The sequence below is a fragment of the Eschrichtius robustus genome, chromosome X (genome assembly GCF_028021215.1).
Source record: "Eschrichtius robustus isolate mEscRob2 chromosome X, mEscRob2.pri, whole genome shotgun sequence".
Classification (NCBI taxonomy): domain Eukaryota; kingdom Metazoa; phylum Chordata; class Mammalia; order Artiodactyla; family Eschrichtiidae; genus Eschrichtius; species Eschrichtius robustus.
This window is the reverse complement of record NC_090845.1, coordinates 133,138,980-133,154,800: the sequence shown is the minus strand read 5'-3', so window position 1 is coordinate 133,154,800 and position 15,821 is coordinate 133,138,980. Positions and strand designations below refer to the sequence as shown.

General features: G+C 38.5%; 1 protein-coding gene across 1 annotated transcript in view; it reads left to right on the top strand.

Moving 5' to 3' along the window:
* GABRA3 (gamma-aminobutyric acid type A receptor subunit alpha3) overlaps window positions 1-15,821 on the top strand; it is a 258,260-nt gene that overhangs the window by 162,798 nt on the left and 79,641 nt on the right. The window contains exon 4 of the mRNA XM_068533080.1: window positions 8,618-8,685. Coding sequence (XP_068389181.1) covers window positions 8,618-8,685 — 68 coding nt within the window. The remainder of the gene's footprint in view (window positions 1-8,617; window positions 8,686-15,821) is intronic.

Here is a 15,821-nt window from a genome sequence, read left to right as displayed (position 1 = left end):
ACCATTTAAAAATCTTTGACTGAAATTTTCAGCATTTGAATCATGTTACAGTTGACATTTGTTGATTGTCTTTTCCCTTGAGAATTGGTAACATTTTTCTGGTTCTTTCTAAGTAAAATAATGCTGAATTGTATTCTGGACATTTTGACTATTATTTGGAGTCTTAGTCCTGTTATAATGCTTTGGAGAATGTTGAATTTTTTTTCTTGTTTGTTTTAGCAGACAATCAACTTAGTTAAAAAGCAAGGTCTGCCTTGCTTTCTGTGGGTGGTGATGCCCATCTCTTTCAGTTTTCAAAGCCTTTGCTATGATGCATTTGGTTTATGTCACACACGTATCACTGAGGGGATAGTCCTAAGGCTTGGTCCGTGGTTTACATATTAATTCATAGTTCAATTATCAAAATCTTTGCTATGTGGTTTTGAGTCTGTCCTATACTTGTGCTATTCAGGATTCATGTGAAATTTAGGTGGTGGTTTAAATCATAGTGTACTTCTCAAAGCCTTTGACATGCTGCCTTCGGTCTGTCCTAGGCATGTGCTTAAGGGTAAACCTATGATTTGTGAGGGTTCATATAAAGAATTAGTGGATCCTCTTCTTTAACCCTCTATACTCTGGGATTCTCCACACTCTCTGGTCTACAGTGGCCCTTTCCCCTAATTCTCTGGCAAGACAGATTTTTTAAATCAGAGTTTTAGCTGTTTGTGCCACTGTCCCACTATGCAGCTTTGCCTTTGAGGCAGAACTGCAAGAGAAAAGAAGAAGAAGAAAAAAAAAACCAACAGGAAACGTATTTCCCTGTAGGGTGCTTCTCCAAGTCGTGATGCCCCTCTATAATCTACCTGTTCTTTTTTACTTTTCAGAGTCCTTGGGTAGTCGCTTTTATATTTCATCCAGAGATTTTTATTTATAATCATTGGGAGAGAAAGGCTGTAATGCACTTATTCCACCATGCCAGAAACCAGTTTAGTTTTGTTTTAATTTTAGTTTTTCATCCTCTTTTTCTTACTGTCTTGTGGTTTTATAGTTTGCTTCTACTCTGATCCCTGTTCCAAACTGGACTTATAACAGTATTTTTGAAATTTCTTCTCCATTGTGATATTGCTGATCCATTCCTGGTCCAACAAGCCACTTAGCTCAATTTCTAATCCCAAGGCTATGTTTTTGTATATCATGTCATCCCCACCCACCTCCCTAGCCCATGCCTGCTGCCTCAAACAGAGTCATACCCTGGGCATCAGTTCATCTTCACTTTTTCTAGCCTCTCTACAAGGAGAGCCCCAGCTCTGACCGATGAGTACTCAGCCTGCTTCCATTCTCCTCTTTTGTACAGAGAAATATTTTAGTTTCTTTTACTTTACTTCTTATTTTCAGACCCATATCTCTGGCTTCAATATTACTTACACCTTTGATTTGTGACTGTTCCATGATATTTTGATCTTTTATTTGGAACAATTATATCTTTTTTTATTATATCATTTATATTTTATCTCTCATTATAGTGTGTTTATTACCTGTGCCATCTTATCTGGAAGTTCCAAACATTTCTTAAGAATGACAGTGTATGTGCCTCTGGTAGCCTCTTCTAATCTATTATGGCCAATATTTTTAATATTGGAATCATAACAAAATTGATTCCCTTTTTTACAGATAAAGAAATTAAGGTATAGTTAACTTGAGGTAGGACCAGGATTAACCCAAGTCTCCAGAGTCCTATACCAAAGTTTTTGCACTTATTAATTTTACGTTTAAGCTAAAAATCTGTAGGCCCTGGAAAAATACCAGAGCATCCTTGTAACATTTTAGAATATTTCAGCTGTTTTAAAGATTCTATTGCTTTTCCCCTGACTTTCAGCTTGTTCTGGCTCAAGGATGTGCCTTTAGAGTGGAGAAGACATTGTGTAGTTGGCCTCCAACTTATTTCTTGGTCATTATTTGAGCACTGCTTCAAATTCCCTCTCTAATTTTGTTACAATATTGCCCCAAGGAAATCCTACTAGCTCTTGGAAGTGATCTCTATTTTCAGTGAAGGGCTATGAACCGCTGAAGAGGCTGCTCTCTGATGGTTTTATTTCTTCCGTATCTGTTACTGAAATTTCTTTCTATGTGGGTGACTAGTTCCACACAGCTGCCCATCATTTTCTCTGGAGCTACAAATCCTAATATTGCCTTTGGTCCACATCACAAGGAAGGGATGTCTCTAGAAAGGTCTGAGGGCAAAGATATTCTAGGAAGGTCCTTCTATAGACCTATATTAATGCCACTAGAAGCACTGAGCACAGAAACCTGTTCTGAGAAAAGCCTGGATATTATTACTTTTTTCCTACCCCTTTCTTTACTACATTAGTGCTTATTTCTTGTTTTTGCCACTGTCCTATCTCTTCTTCAGTTCTAATTTAGTGCCTCTGATCTACTCTGGGCTTAGAAACCACAAGACCAAAGAAACAGAGCATAGTTTTTGAAATGGATTTTAGGGATCTCTGTGCCGAAACTTCATATTCTAGTTAAGGAAACCTAGGCTCAAGGAGATAAAAATCTCATTCAGGATCATAGTAGTTTGTCAGTAGCACTACCTGACCTTGTACCAAGATCTTCTGAAATCAGGTTCAATGCTTTTTCCACTACACGCTGGGTAAGTATTGAGTTAGGTAACAAATAATAGGTGTACAGGAAAGGGAAAAGGAAAAGTTGGAGGAGGGAAACATCTAGAATGAGTGACAAACAAATGGGACCATTTGAATTGACACTTGAAATATGTGTTGGTACTTTACAAATTAAATGTTAAATGCCAGATTAAAGAATGAGATAATGATGAGGAAGATGAAATGCTGAGGATGATAGCCCAGGAATCAGTGTTTTTGTGGAACCAGTGAATGAAGTGGAGTGATCTGAATGGTGTGTACTGCCCACCAACTGTAACTGGCTTGGGACTGAAAGATGAATTTTGGGGGTGCATTAAGACTGAAATTCTTACTGGTGTTTTGTTATAAACATATGTTACATGTAGCTAACTATTAAGATTTGCTGTACATTCCAGGTGCCAGACACTAGATGAAGTAGCATAAACACAGTGCTAGACCTCTAGCCTACCAAATGTCAAAAGTTATGAGCTTTGCCCAGACAGCCTGCAAAAGGGGGTATGAGTCAATTGCAGAGCTTAGATTAGAACTTAGGACCTCTAATACAGAGTTTTGTCATATCAGCTTCCTTAAGCCATCTGTCTGTGATTCCTCTGAAGAGCTTATCTGTGATTAATGCTATGGGGGGGGGGTGTCACTGAGTACTTACAGTATCTCGGTCCCCAAGGTTTGTAAAAGACAAATGAAAAGGACATTAACAGAACAGAGCACTCCAGCTCTCAGATCTCCGAGAGCCTCTCCATAAGTCATTGTAGCCCACTCCCTAAATCCATGTTGCTAGCAGACCCAGCTAGTCACATGGGAGCTCATTTCTAGTAGCTTAGTCTCTCTTCAAGATGAAAAGTGTACACAATAACAAACACTTATTCTCTAAAATTCCCAGTGGTATGGATGTAGGAAAACAGAAAAGTCAGGACTTTGTTCTTTTAGTCAAAGTCCCAATCCTTAAAGCCTCACTATTGTCAGGAAGACCGTTATTGGGAAGGATTGAAGAGTCCGTCACAGCCTGTAATGAGATAAAGGGGTACGGTTGGCTTTTGTTCATATCATTCATCGTATGATCCTGTCTCTAATAGAACTGTGACAAAGTTTCATCACAAAACATATTTCAGAGTGCCAGTAAAAAAATCAGACCCAATCCAGAGGAAAGTGAATGTGGGATAGTGAGGTTGCTTAAAACCATGTCAAAAGAGGGGAGACACAAAGGAAGTCAGGATATTTAATCTGGAAAGGAACAAGAAGAGAAGACTTAGGTGTACCATGATCACTTTCCTTCAATCTCTGAAGGTCTTTAACTCTCAAAAGAACAAGAAGCAGATTTTGTTGTGTGGATCCAAAGGGCAGTACTAAGACCAATGTTTATGTGTGTGCTGGAGTGGAGAAGCTAGAGTTGGGGAAACTACTCTGGTTTCTGCTCAGAGGAGAAAATTCATGGCTTCTTGGGGATCTATTTGAATTCAAACTAGAAAATACAGTTTGTATGAGCAACATAGTCAATATAAGCACAGTGATCACTTGCTGATTGGCGTATCTTTACTCTTTCAGATCAAAAGCAAGCTGGAATGACATTAGGAACTGGTTGATAAGTTCCCCACCAATGGGAGTCCCACTGAGGGCTAAGGGCATGTTTGTTTAGCTTCCAATACCACAGTAAATTTGCAAAAGGAAAAGATAATTCTATTCACCTTTGGTTTCAGAAGGTAATATTGGAAGGAAATTGAATCTCCAAAGTAAATAAAAAAGAACCAAGGAGCATTGGAAAATATTTGTTAAAAAAAAAAAGAAAAGAAAAAAACTCATTTCCCAATTAAATCATTTTTCACATTTGAAAAATGAGAAGGCTGTGAACAGGGGCTAGACTATGAACTGTAGCCCTCATCAGTTTTAGTCTAATTCACTGGTCTTTTCATTTAATTAAATGAAATAGCGAACTTCTAATCATTCCTTCACACAGAGGAGCTGAAGTGGTGGGTGGATACTTTCTTCTTTGTCTGGGACTGAGGACCTTAGACTTCTGGGTGAGTTCTGTCCACTTGGCCTTATAGGTGTCTCATATGGTCTTGCCTCTGGAACAGTATTAAGCAGCAGCAGCAGCTAACATATATTAAACACTGGATTTATTCTAACTACTGGTCTCAATACTGTCTCCTTAAATCCTCAGAGCAATTCTGAGGTACATGCTATCATTATCCCAATTTTCCAGATGAAGAAACAGGCATAGAGAAGTTAAGTGACAAAAGGCGCACAAAGAGTAAATGGCAGAACCTAAATTCAAACCCAGTTAGTCATGCTTTCAATCACTGTACAATACTTCTGCAGGGTACTTCTGTGTGTTGTCACATACCCTGCTCCAAGGCAGCTGGATTTCCTAGTCAAAAAATGGGATTTAGTCATTGGGGCTTTGTGGTCTCTGTGTGCAACACTGGGGGAATGTCAATATACACTACCAAATGTAAAGAGATAGCTAATGGGAAGCAGCCACATAGCACAGGGAGATGAGCTTGGTGCTTTGTGTCCACCTAGAGGGGTGGGATAGGGAGGGTGGGAGGGAGATGCAAGAGGGAGGAGATATGGGGATATATGCTTATGTATAGCTGATTTACTTTATTATACAGTAGAAACTAACACACCATTGTAAAGCAGTTATACTCCAATAAAGATGTTAAAAAAATGTTTTTTGATGTGGACCGTTTTCTTAAAGTCTTTATTGAATTTGTTACAATATTGCTTCTGTTTTATGTTTTGGGTTTTTGGCTGCGAGGCATGTGGGATCTTAGCTCCCCAACCAGGGAACGAACCCACACCCCCTGCATTGGAAGGTGAAGTCTTAACCACTGGATCGCCAGGGAAGTCCCAATGGGTGTCTTTTAAATGACAGTGAACAGTTGAGAGAGAGGAGGAATACCTTATTTGCATTAAACCTTGTTGGGTTGCAACCCCCAGACCTGCAAGCCCTGTACTTTCCCAGCCTCGAGACCAAAGAAAGAGCCTGGAGTCAGCGACAGAGACATCAATGGTTTCATGGATAAGGGGAATCTTCCTTGTCTGAACCAAGGTCCTGTAGTGGCACCCCACCATGTGCAGCAGAGGTGGGCAGGACTTGGTGGCAGTCTTCACTCCCAGGTGGGATGGGGAGGGAGGTTACCAGTTACAGGAGGAATTGACTTTAGGTTGGTGCTTATTGGTTGCCAGGGAAACCAGTAGAGGGGTTCACCCCTCACCGCCCCTTTGATAAATCATCATAGTGGAGATAGTTCTGATCTAAAGATTAGATCATTAGCTGGGGCCAGAGGCAAGTACGTAGGCATTTACTGATTAGGCCCTATGATTGAGGGAAGGTCAGTCATGTGAGTGGGTGTAGGTGAAGCAGGGACTGGTCGAGGAGGGGATGTACAGAGAGCAAGAGAACAGCCACGTTGGGTGGCCTGATCATACAAACCTCCTACCTTCCTCAGGCAGCAGAGAAAACTTGCCTTTTGCTACGATTGGGCACCTTTAGTCAGATGCTTTTTGCTTGGCCCTACTTTCAGAGTTCCTAGTTAGAGCAGAGAGAAAATTCAAATTTGTTTGATACCAAACCCTCATTGTACAAGAGAAAAGCCAAAAGGAGAAAAGTCTTAAGGCATTCAGCAAGTCGGGCAGAGATCCAGAACGCAAGCCTTCCCATCCCAGCCAAAGACTCTTCCTTTTCTACCTACAGTGACTCCATTCTCCTCTTAGAGCTAGAGCAGTCTCCTGACTTTATCACCACTATCTCTCTTCTCCTTTTTCTCCTATAGTCTGGGTCCCCTGTTTTGTTTTTGGTTTTGTTTTGGCTGTGCCAAGTGGCATGTGGGATCTTAGTTCTCCAACCAGGGATCGAACCTGCATCCCCTGCAGTGGAAGAACAGAGTCTTAACCACTGGACTGCCAGGGAAGTCCCTGGGTCCCCTGTTTTGAATCTGCATAGCTATCTTACAGTTTTACAGTTAAATTGGTTTAGAAAGTTGTTCTGTGTCTAACTATGTCCTGCCTGGACTATTGGATTCAAATGTAATTGTGGTCTCTCCCATTATTTAATTAATTTTGTTTTATGTACTTTGGGGTATGGCAATGTTTCCCCAGCCAATGAATCTGGCAGTGTATCTGAAGAGACAAGTGTTTAGGGGGCATGTTCTGCATTCTGAATTGTTGTCTCTTGTCCTTGAAGCACAGAAATATCTCTGAGGGAAGACTGTGCTCTAGATGAGAGCCCAAATATTTAAAACACAACTCTAGCTTCAGAGACATGTTATTTGCTGATTAAGCTTGGAAGTAGATTGTGTGTTTTGGTGTATTGACTACAGTGTCGATTATTATTAAATGATACTCATAGTCTCTTTTGAAAATGGAATGTTTGTGGATGTGTACAGTGGCCTTGAGTATACTTTGTGCCTGTGTAGGGGAATAGTGTATTAAGAGCCTAAGGGATGGCTCTGGAAAATGTGAAGTCAATAAGATATAAAGTACATCTGGGCTAGGACCCAGGACTGGATGAATATAGTGAATATGCTGTAAATGGAGTACGTGTGTCCATTACCTCTCCATGGGAAAAAAGAAATAGTGTAATGTATAGCACAGGGAATATAACCAATATTTTACAATAACTTTAAATGGAGCATAATCTATAAAAATGTCAAATCACAATATTGTACACTTAAAACTAATATAATGTTTTAAATCAACTATACTTCAATTAAAAAGGAACTATAAATTTTAAAAATTAAAAAAATACTGCCATAGACTGCAATAACCAGCCTCATTATAGTATACATATATCAAGTCCTATGTGGGCTTTATTGGTATTAGCTGCACTACTGGTGTGCTCTACTGGGGTCAGGTATGCTGGGCTGGAGTGGATCTTGTTTGAATTTAGTGTAATGATGAGGTGTTTGGTAGGCTGGAATTGACTTTGCTAAGCTGAGGTAGGCTACCCTATACTCTGAGGTATGCTTGAGTGGGTGAGCTAGTCTGAGCTGCAATGGGGTAAACAGGGCTGATAGAAGGAGGAAAAGAGAAACTTAGCAGTGCAATAACTTCACTTCTCTGAGTATCATTTTCCAACTTGGCAAATATATATGTGATGAGATTCATCCATTAATACCGAAAATGTTCAGTGAGCACCATCTCAGTAACAGGCTCCTTTTCTATCTACTGAGGATACAGAGATAACAAAACAGGGACACTGCCCTTCAGGAGCTCTTGGGTTATGTGGCAAGACAGACGAGTAAATACACAGTTGCAACAGAAAAAAAATGCAAAGAGAGTGTATCAGGTGATATCAATCATCTCCAAATCTCAGTCACTTAACCCAACAAAAGTACTTCTCATTGATGCAAAGTCTATTGTGGATCCAGGCAACTCTCCAGTGCCGTTGTCCTCCAAGTGTTGGGTCATCATTCCAGGCTGTTTCAGTCTTATAGTAGCTCCATATTAACATATGCTTCCATAGTGACCATGGCAGGTAGGGTCTTGCATTGGACATTAATTGTTGCAGCCAGGGAGGGACACATATTACTTCCTCCTACAACCAAAACCAGTCACACATCCCTTCCGTACTTTAAGTAGGAGTACAATCATCCTACGTCCCTGAAAGTGGAAAAGGGTTGGCTCTTGGAACATTTGTAACCTACCACAGGTAGGGATAATACCAGTGTGAGAGCCCAGCATGTGTGAATGCTAGAGATCTCGAAGGGCTCTCACTAAGCTTTGGAGTTTGGAGGTTCTGCCGCCATTCTCAATGTTACCTAAAGGGATGGACTTTGTTCCTGTGCCTAGCATATTCTCTGTGAAGAAATAGTACAAGTGAGAGTTTTTTAAGGGGTTTTCCTACGATTGAACCAAGTATCCTTTCTTAGAAGTAACAAGTTCGCTATCATTTGGAGTACTGCACTGGACTCTCTCTGAGCTAAGGCAACAGGCTTTCATAACACTCTGCTTTTCTACTTTCTTTCAACCAGATGCAGTGACTGAAGTTAAGACTGACATCTACGTGACCAGTTTTGGCCCTGTGTCAGACACTGACATGGTAAGTATAGTTTCTGCAAAGGTAAAAGTGAAAGATGATGCAACAGATCAAAGAAAATAAATTGAGGTTTTCCTATGGCAGGGCCTTGGAGCTATATTCTAAGGAGAAGTCTTGTCTCATGAATGTCCTACCCTCATCATCCTACATTTAACTAAATCCATCTTTTGCCCTGCTCTTCCCACCTATTCTCATATCAAGCGTATATCCCCCACCAGGAGTACCTTTCCCTTCTACAACATATCTTTCAAAATTCAGCTTTTCTCCCTATCCTCAATTAAACTTTGTCTGACCTCACACTTCACATTTCAGCACCACACACATATCAGCACAAATAGGTCATGTGAGGAGTGCACATGGTGGGGACTCTCAGTCTAGCAACTGGTAGTGTCATTCAAGAAGTCCAACCCCCCCAAAAAAAAAAGAAGAAGTCCATTCCTTGCAAACAAGCCCTATTCAACGGGGAAGTGGATGGACCATGGTGATATAAAGTGTTTGGAGGAAGAGTCAAACCTACTAGAAACGGGTCCTTCTACAGATGTGAGGATGAAGAGAGAATCAGAGCAGATTCAAGGAATAGGGTAGTGCACAGCAGAACTAGCAAGGGGATGACTCATGAGCCATATACAAGGACTTCCCCTTCTCCTACCATTCTCCCTTTCTGCCAAAGCAAGGCATGCAGTGGAGAGTTGAGGCAGGAGACCCTGTCCTAATGGAGCATCTGATCAATACCTACTTCAGATACCAAATATCGTTATTTGAAAAATTATCATGAAGGGACACAAAGAAGCTATTATTTGCTCAGTATGTCGGACAGTTATTAGATGCTCCAAAAAGGTTTGTTGAATGAGTGACTTTGTGTTTAAAACTAAAATCTTAAAATCAGAAAAAATATGTTCAAACATATGAAATATCCATGCTCACTACATAGATTTTTTTCTTTATCTTCAGTGGGACTACTACATAGCAGGGGACAAAGCTTATTTAGATCTGTTGGGTAACTACAAGCAGTTGTGTAGTGTCATGATAGAGTTTTTTCCTATAGGTAATACAGAGCCATTGAGTGGATTAGACTAGGGCAGTAAAAATATACATGTGTTGTTTTAGAATGATTGATCTGGCAGTCTGTACAGCATGAACTACAAGGGGGAACAGACTAGAGGCTGAGAGTTGGTTTAGGCATGCTGATTTTACATGGCTCTTATTTCAATCAGGCAAGGTGTAGGAGTCAGTTAGAGAAAAAAGCTAATTCTCAGGAGAGGAAGTCATGAGTGGCTGTGATGCCAGGCAAGGGGAAGGTAGAGTACTGAACTTTGTCTTTTAAGTGTGGAGTAAAGAAAGGGATACAGAGATATAATAAATTCCCTGTGAACTCCTTAAAGGCAAGTACCGAGTACTCCATGGCTTCCCTGGCACTTCATAGAGTACTTGACACATAGCGAGAGCTCAGTGAGGGACATGTTTGACATAAGACAGATGGAGGAGGTGAGTCTCTCTTAGTGGCAGCAGGAAAGCCTGTATGTCTAGATTGTCCCCTCTCAACCTGTTGACCATTAATGCCCACAGCTTCAGATCCAGGCATGCATTAAAACTGTTGACATTTGCTATTCAACAAGTACTCCTTAGAGGCCCAACTCTGCATTAAGGGGCTCTAGGGAATCCTATATTCAGAGAGCTCATAGTCCATTGGGGATAACCAAATTCACCAGGGGGGCGAAGCTCTCTTTTTGTATTGCTGGGAATTAGTGATTGTTAAGATTTTCAGAAGAAAGCAACTGAAGCTACTCTTTGGACACTCACACACACCCCCCCCACACACACACACATAGTCATTCACTCTCACTTATGAATGAACACCCATAAATACATTCAGACAAAATAAGAAAGTATATACAGAATAAAACAAAAAAGCCTACACACCATCCCAGGCACTCCATAGACACACATGTGCAAACAGATACCCAAATTCAGGGATACTATGGAAACATACACATAGCCCCTGCCCAAACCAGCTCATCTCCCTTCTCTTTACCCACCCAAGCAGGCACACGTGGGTGTGCAGAGGCTCTGGAGACATTTCAAACAATCCAGATGTTTTACCTCTTCTGAAGTTTCATCTTCCAGTTGCTTGTTTGTTCTTCTCCCTCATGATTAAGCAGAAGCAACAGAATGTCTCTTTCCTGATAGGGTAGCCTTTGGTAAAATAAATTTCAGGGTATTTTTAGCTGAACTTCCATTGTGTCACAAGGCAGAATAGTTATGATCACTCTGGCTGGGAAACAAGTTTCTGGTGTTTAATCAATGAATTTGGTAAAGTTGCAGGATACAAAATTAATGCACAGAAATCTCTTGCATTCCTATACACTAATGATGAAAAATCTGAAAGAGAAATTAAGGAAACACTCCCATTTACCATTGCAACAAAAAGAATAAAATACCTAGGAATAAACCTACCTAGAGAGACAAAAGACCTGTATGCAGAAAACTGTAAGACAGTGATGAAAGAAATTAAAGATGATACAAACAGATGGAGAGATATACCATGTTCTTGGATTGGAAGAATCAATATTGTGAAAATGACTATACTACCCAAAACAATCTACAGATTCAATGCAATCCCTATCAAATTACCAATGGCATTTTTTACGGAACTAGAACAAAAAATCTTAAAATTTGTATGGAGACACAAAAGACCCCGAAGAGCCAAAGCAGTCTTGAGGGAAAAAAACGGAGCTGGAGGAATCAGGCTCCCTGACTTCAGACTATACTACAAAGCAACAGTAATCAAGACAGTATGGTACTGGCACAAAAACAGAAACATAGATCAATGGAACAAGATAGAAAGCCCAGAGATAAACCCACGCACCTATGGTCAACTAATCTATGACAAAGGAGGCAGGGATATACAATGGAGAAAAGACAGTCTCTTCAATAAGTGGTGCTGGGAAAACTGGACAGCTACATGTAAAAGAATGAAATTAGAACACTCCCTAACACCATACACAAAAATAAACTCAAAATGGATTAGAGACTTAAATGTAAGACCAGACACTATAAAACTCTTAGGGGAAAACATAGGAAGAACACTCTTTGACATAAATCACAGCAAGATCTTTTTTGATCCACTTCCTAGAGTAATGGAAATAAAAACAAAAATAAACAAATGGGACCTAATGAAACTTAAAAGTTTTTGCACAGCAAAGGAAACCATAAATAAGACGAAAAGACAACCCTCAGAATGGGAGAAAATATTTGCAAACGAAGCAACTGACAAATGATTAATCTCCAAAATATATAAACAGCTCATGCAGCTCAATATTAAATAAACAAACAATCCAATCCAAAAATGGGCAGAAGATCTAAATAGACATTTCTCCAAAGAAGACATACAGATGGCCAAGAAGCACATGAAAAGTTGCTCAACATCACTCATTATTAGAGAAATGCAAATCAAAACTACAATGAAGTATCACCTCACACCAGTTAGAATGGGCATCATCAGAAAATCTACAAACAACAAATGCTGGAGAGGGTGTGGAGAAAAGGGAACCCTCTTGCACTGTTGGTGGGAATGTAAACTGATACAGCCACTATGGAGAACAGTATGGAGGTTCCTTAAAAAACTAAAAATAGAATTACCATATGATCCAGCAATCCCACTACTGGGCATATACCCAGAGAAAACCATAATTCAAAAAGACACATGCACCCCAATGTTCATTGCAGCACTGTTTACAATAGCCAGGTCATGGAAGCAACCTAAATGCCCATCAACAGACGAATGGATAAAGAAGATGTGGTACATATATACAATGGAATGTTACTCAGCCATCAAAAGGAACAAAATTGGGTCATTTGTTGAGACGTGGATGGATATAGAGACTGTCATACAGCGTGAAGTAAGTCAGAAAGAGAAAAACAAATATCGTATATTAACGCATATATGTGGAACCTAGAAAAATGGTACAGATGAACCGGTTTGCAGGGCAGAAATTGAGACACAGATGTAGAGAACAAACGTATGGACACCAAGGGGGGAAAGCCGTGGGGGGTGGGGGTGGAGGTGTGATGAATTGGGTGATTGGGATTGACATGTATACACTGATGTGTATAAAATTGATGACTAATAAGGACCCGCTGTATAAAAAATAAATAAAATGAAATTCAAAAAAAAATCTATTATTCATGGTTCTTGTATCTATGTTCATAGGTGTTCTCATATTAAACCACTTCTCATCACCTGAACTGCTACTATTCTGGCTCAGGCCACCATTGTCTCTGGCATATCAAACTGTAATAAGCCCCTGATTTCCCTCTCTCTACTCTCATTTCCCTACAATCTATTATCTACAGGCTGGCAGTGATTATATATATGATAGACACACACACACAGACACACACACACAGACACACACACACACACACACACACAACCCACAAAGTAGAGAAAATGGTTTAATGGAACCTCATGTATCCATCACCCAGCTTCAAAAATTATCAACTTGTTTTGCTCAATTTTATTTAATCTATATTTCTACCCCTCGCCCCAACTGTTCCCCCATTTTCTTGCTTTTTCTTGATTAAACTTATTGTCAGTTTTCTATATTGTTTGTGTGTCAAAGCAACCCATTTTGGATTTTGTGCATCATCTGTATTATTTTTTTGTTGTTGTTTTCTGTTTCACTGATTTTTGCTTTTGTGTAGATCATTTTTTTCTTTACTTTTCTTGGGATATTCTGTGTTCCTGGTTTCTTGAGGTAGATTAGCTTATGGTTTTCCCTTTTTTAAAGACCATATTTAAGGCTTCTTTATGGCTATCAATTTCCTTCTAAGCAGCACTTGAGGAGTTGAATACAAAATTTCATTTATAAGCATTTTCACTGTTGTTCAGTTCTAAGTATTTTCTAATATCCTTTATGGTTTCTTCTTTGTTTTCTTAAAAAAATTTAGCGGGCTTTCTAATTTTCAAATGTAAAACTTTATTATTAATTTCTAATTTAGTGCCTCATATTGAAACAAGATGGTCTATAGGATATGAAATCTTTTTTGTGTTTCTTGAGATTTGCTTTATGGCTTAACATATGATCATCTATTTTTGGTAAAAAAAAAAAAAAACACTGTTTATTTACTAAGTGTTAAGTCTATGTGTATTCCTTACTTTATGCTTGTCAAAAGGATTCTTCACTTATTTTATCATACAAATTATTGGTTCGATTTGTCTTTCATTTACTGAGAATCTATGGGTTTGTCATTTTCTCCTTGTAATTCAATTTTGGCCTTACATATTTTGAGTCCATGTTATCCATACATAAAAATTAAGAATTTTTTTCAGTTGGTATACTCCATTTTTTAGTGTAATATTTCATCCTGAACAAAAGTGTTAGTCTTACAGTCCCTGCTGTCTGTATTTTAGAGTTCTATGACTTTATTTTGATTAGGATTTACCCATACATATGTTTCCATCACTTCATTTTCAACTTGTGTTTTTATGTGCCCTTAAGGTGTGACTCTTGTATATATATAACATACAGCTACATTGTTTATTTATCATTATATTGTTTGTTTCTACTATCTATTTTATATATTCTTTTCCCCCATGTTTTTATATGCTTTATTTTTTCTTGCCTTCTATGGTATTGAAGCATTTTCTATATTCCCCTTTGTTTTTTCTCTACTCTTTTGTAAGTGTTGCATTTTATTTCTAGTATATTCTTAATGCTTACCTTAAATGTTGATATATATACTTGACCTTAAATTTAATATCTCCACTCTCCTCCCAAATAGTACAAGAATATATTAATCCATGTATCCCTACTCCCTCCTTCCATTTGGCTTACTGTAGTTATTTATTCCACTTTGTTTTTGTAGCCCTTAACATCATTTGTAGAGAGCCATTATTTGTTTAGTTTACCCATAAGCTTATCAACACTTGTGCTCACCATTCCTTCTTGAATCTTCCTGCTGGTTTCATTTTCAACTATATGAAAAACTTCTTTTAGTAGTTCCTTTCCTGAGGATTCATTCAATCACTTTTTAATTCAAAAATATTTATAAACCAGCTACTATTGGTCAGGTAGGATTTTAGGTGCTAGGAATATAGCAGTGAACTGAAAAAAATCTCTGCTCTCATGAAGCATCCAGGCTAGTGGAATGAAAGGAAGAGTAAGCAAATAAAAATACATTTTGTCAGATCTATCTGACAAAATAATGCATGAAGAAAAATAATGCATGGTAAGGGGAAGAGGGATTACTATTTATGATAGGATGGTCAAAGAATGCTTTTCTGATATGGAGAATTCTGAATGAGGCCTGAATACTGTGAGTGACCCAGCCATGGGAAAATATTATCTTATTTATCTAAACTCATCTTTATTTTGAAACCACTCTCAAATGATAATCTAGTTGGCTATAGAATTCTTTTGGCTTCTATTGTTTTTTTCAAGAAGTCTGCTATCAAACTGCTATTTCTTTGTAGATAATATGTCTTTTCTATTTTGTTGTTTTTAAGATCTCCTCTTTGGTATTTTTCAAATCCACTATGGTTGGCTTGGATATATTTTTTAATACTGAGCTTGCAAGTGATTAATGTTCTTGAAGCTAAGGATGCTTATATTTCAACAATTCTGAGAAATTGTCATCCATTAGTACTTTATTGTTTTTCCCCCATTTTCTCTATTCAGTGACTATTTTTCTTTCACAGAATATCTACTTCAAATAGACCTTTTTAAAATCTGTTTTTTTCTTGTTTTTACCCCATAATGTTTGGATCTTTTCTCATGTTTTCAATCTCCTTTGATACTTTTATCATTTTAATTATAGTTCCTTTATAATATCTATTTGATTATTCTGTTATGTGAGGTTTTTGGAAGGGGTATAATTCAGCTACATGTTGTATCAGCTGACTCTTGCTTATTACCATTTCCTTAGGTGTTTCGTTGTTGTGGATTGTGAACTTCTTTTCAGCAAGCATTTATTTATAGCCACGGCTCTTTAGAGTGTTTGCTTTTGTAAGTCAATCTAGAGGTATCCCCATCCTGAGACCTATGTTTATGTTAATTTCTTAGCTTTTAAGCCCCAAACCAGGAGTACATTTAAATATTGATCTCATATAAGATTAGGCTTGAAGTTGCTAAGTCTCA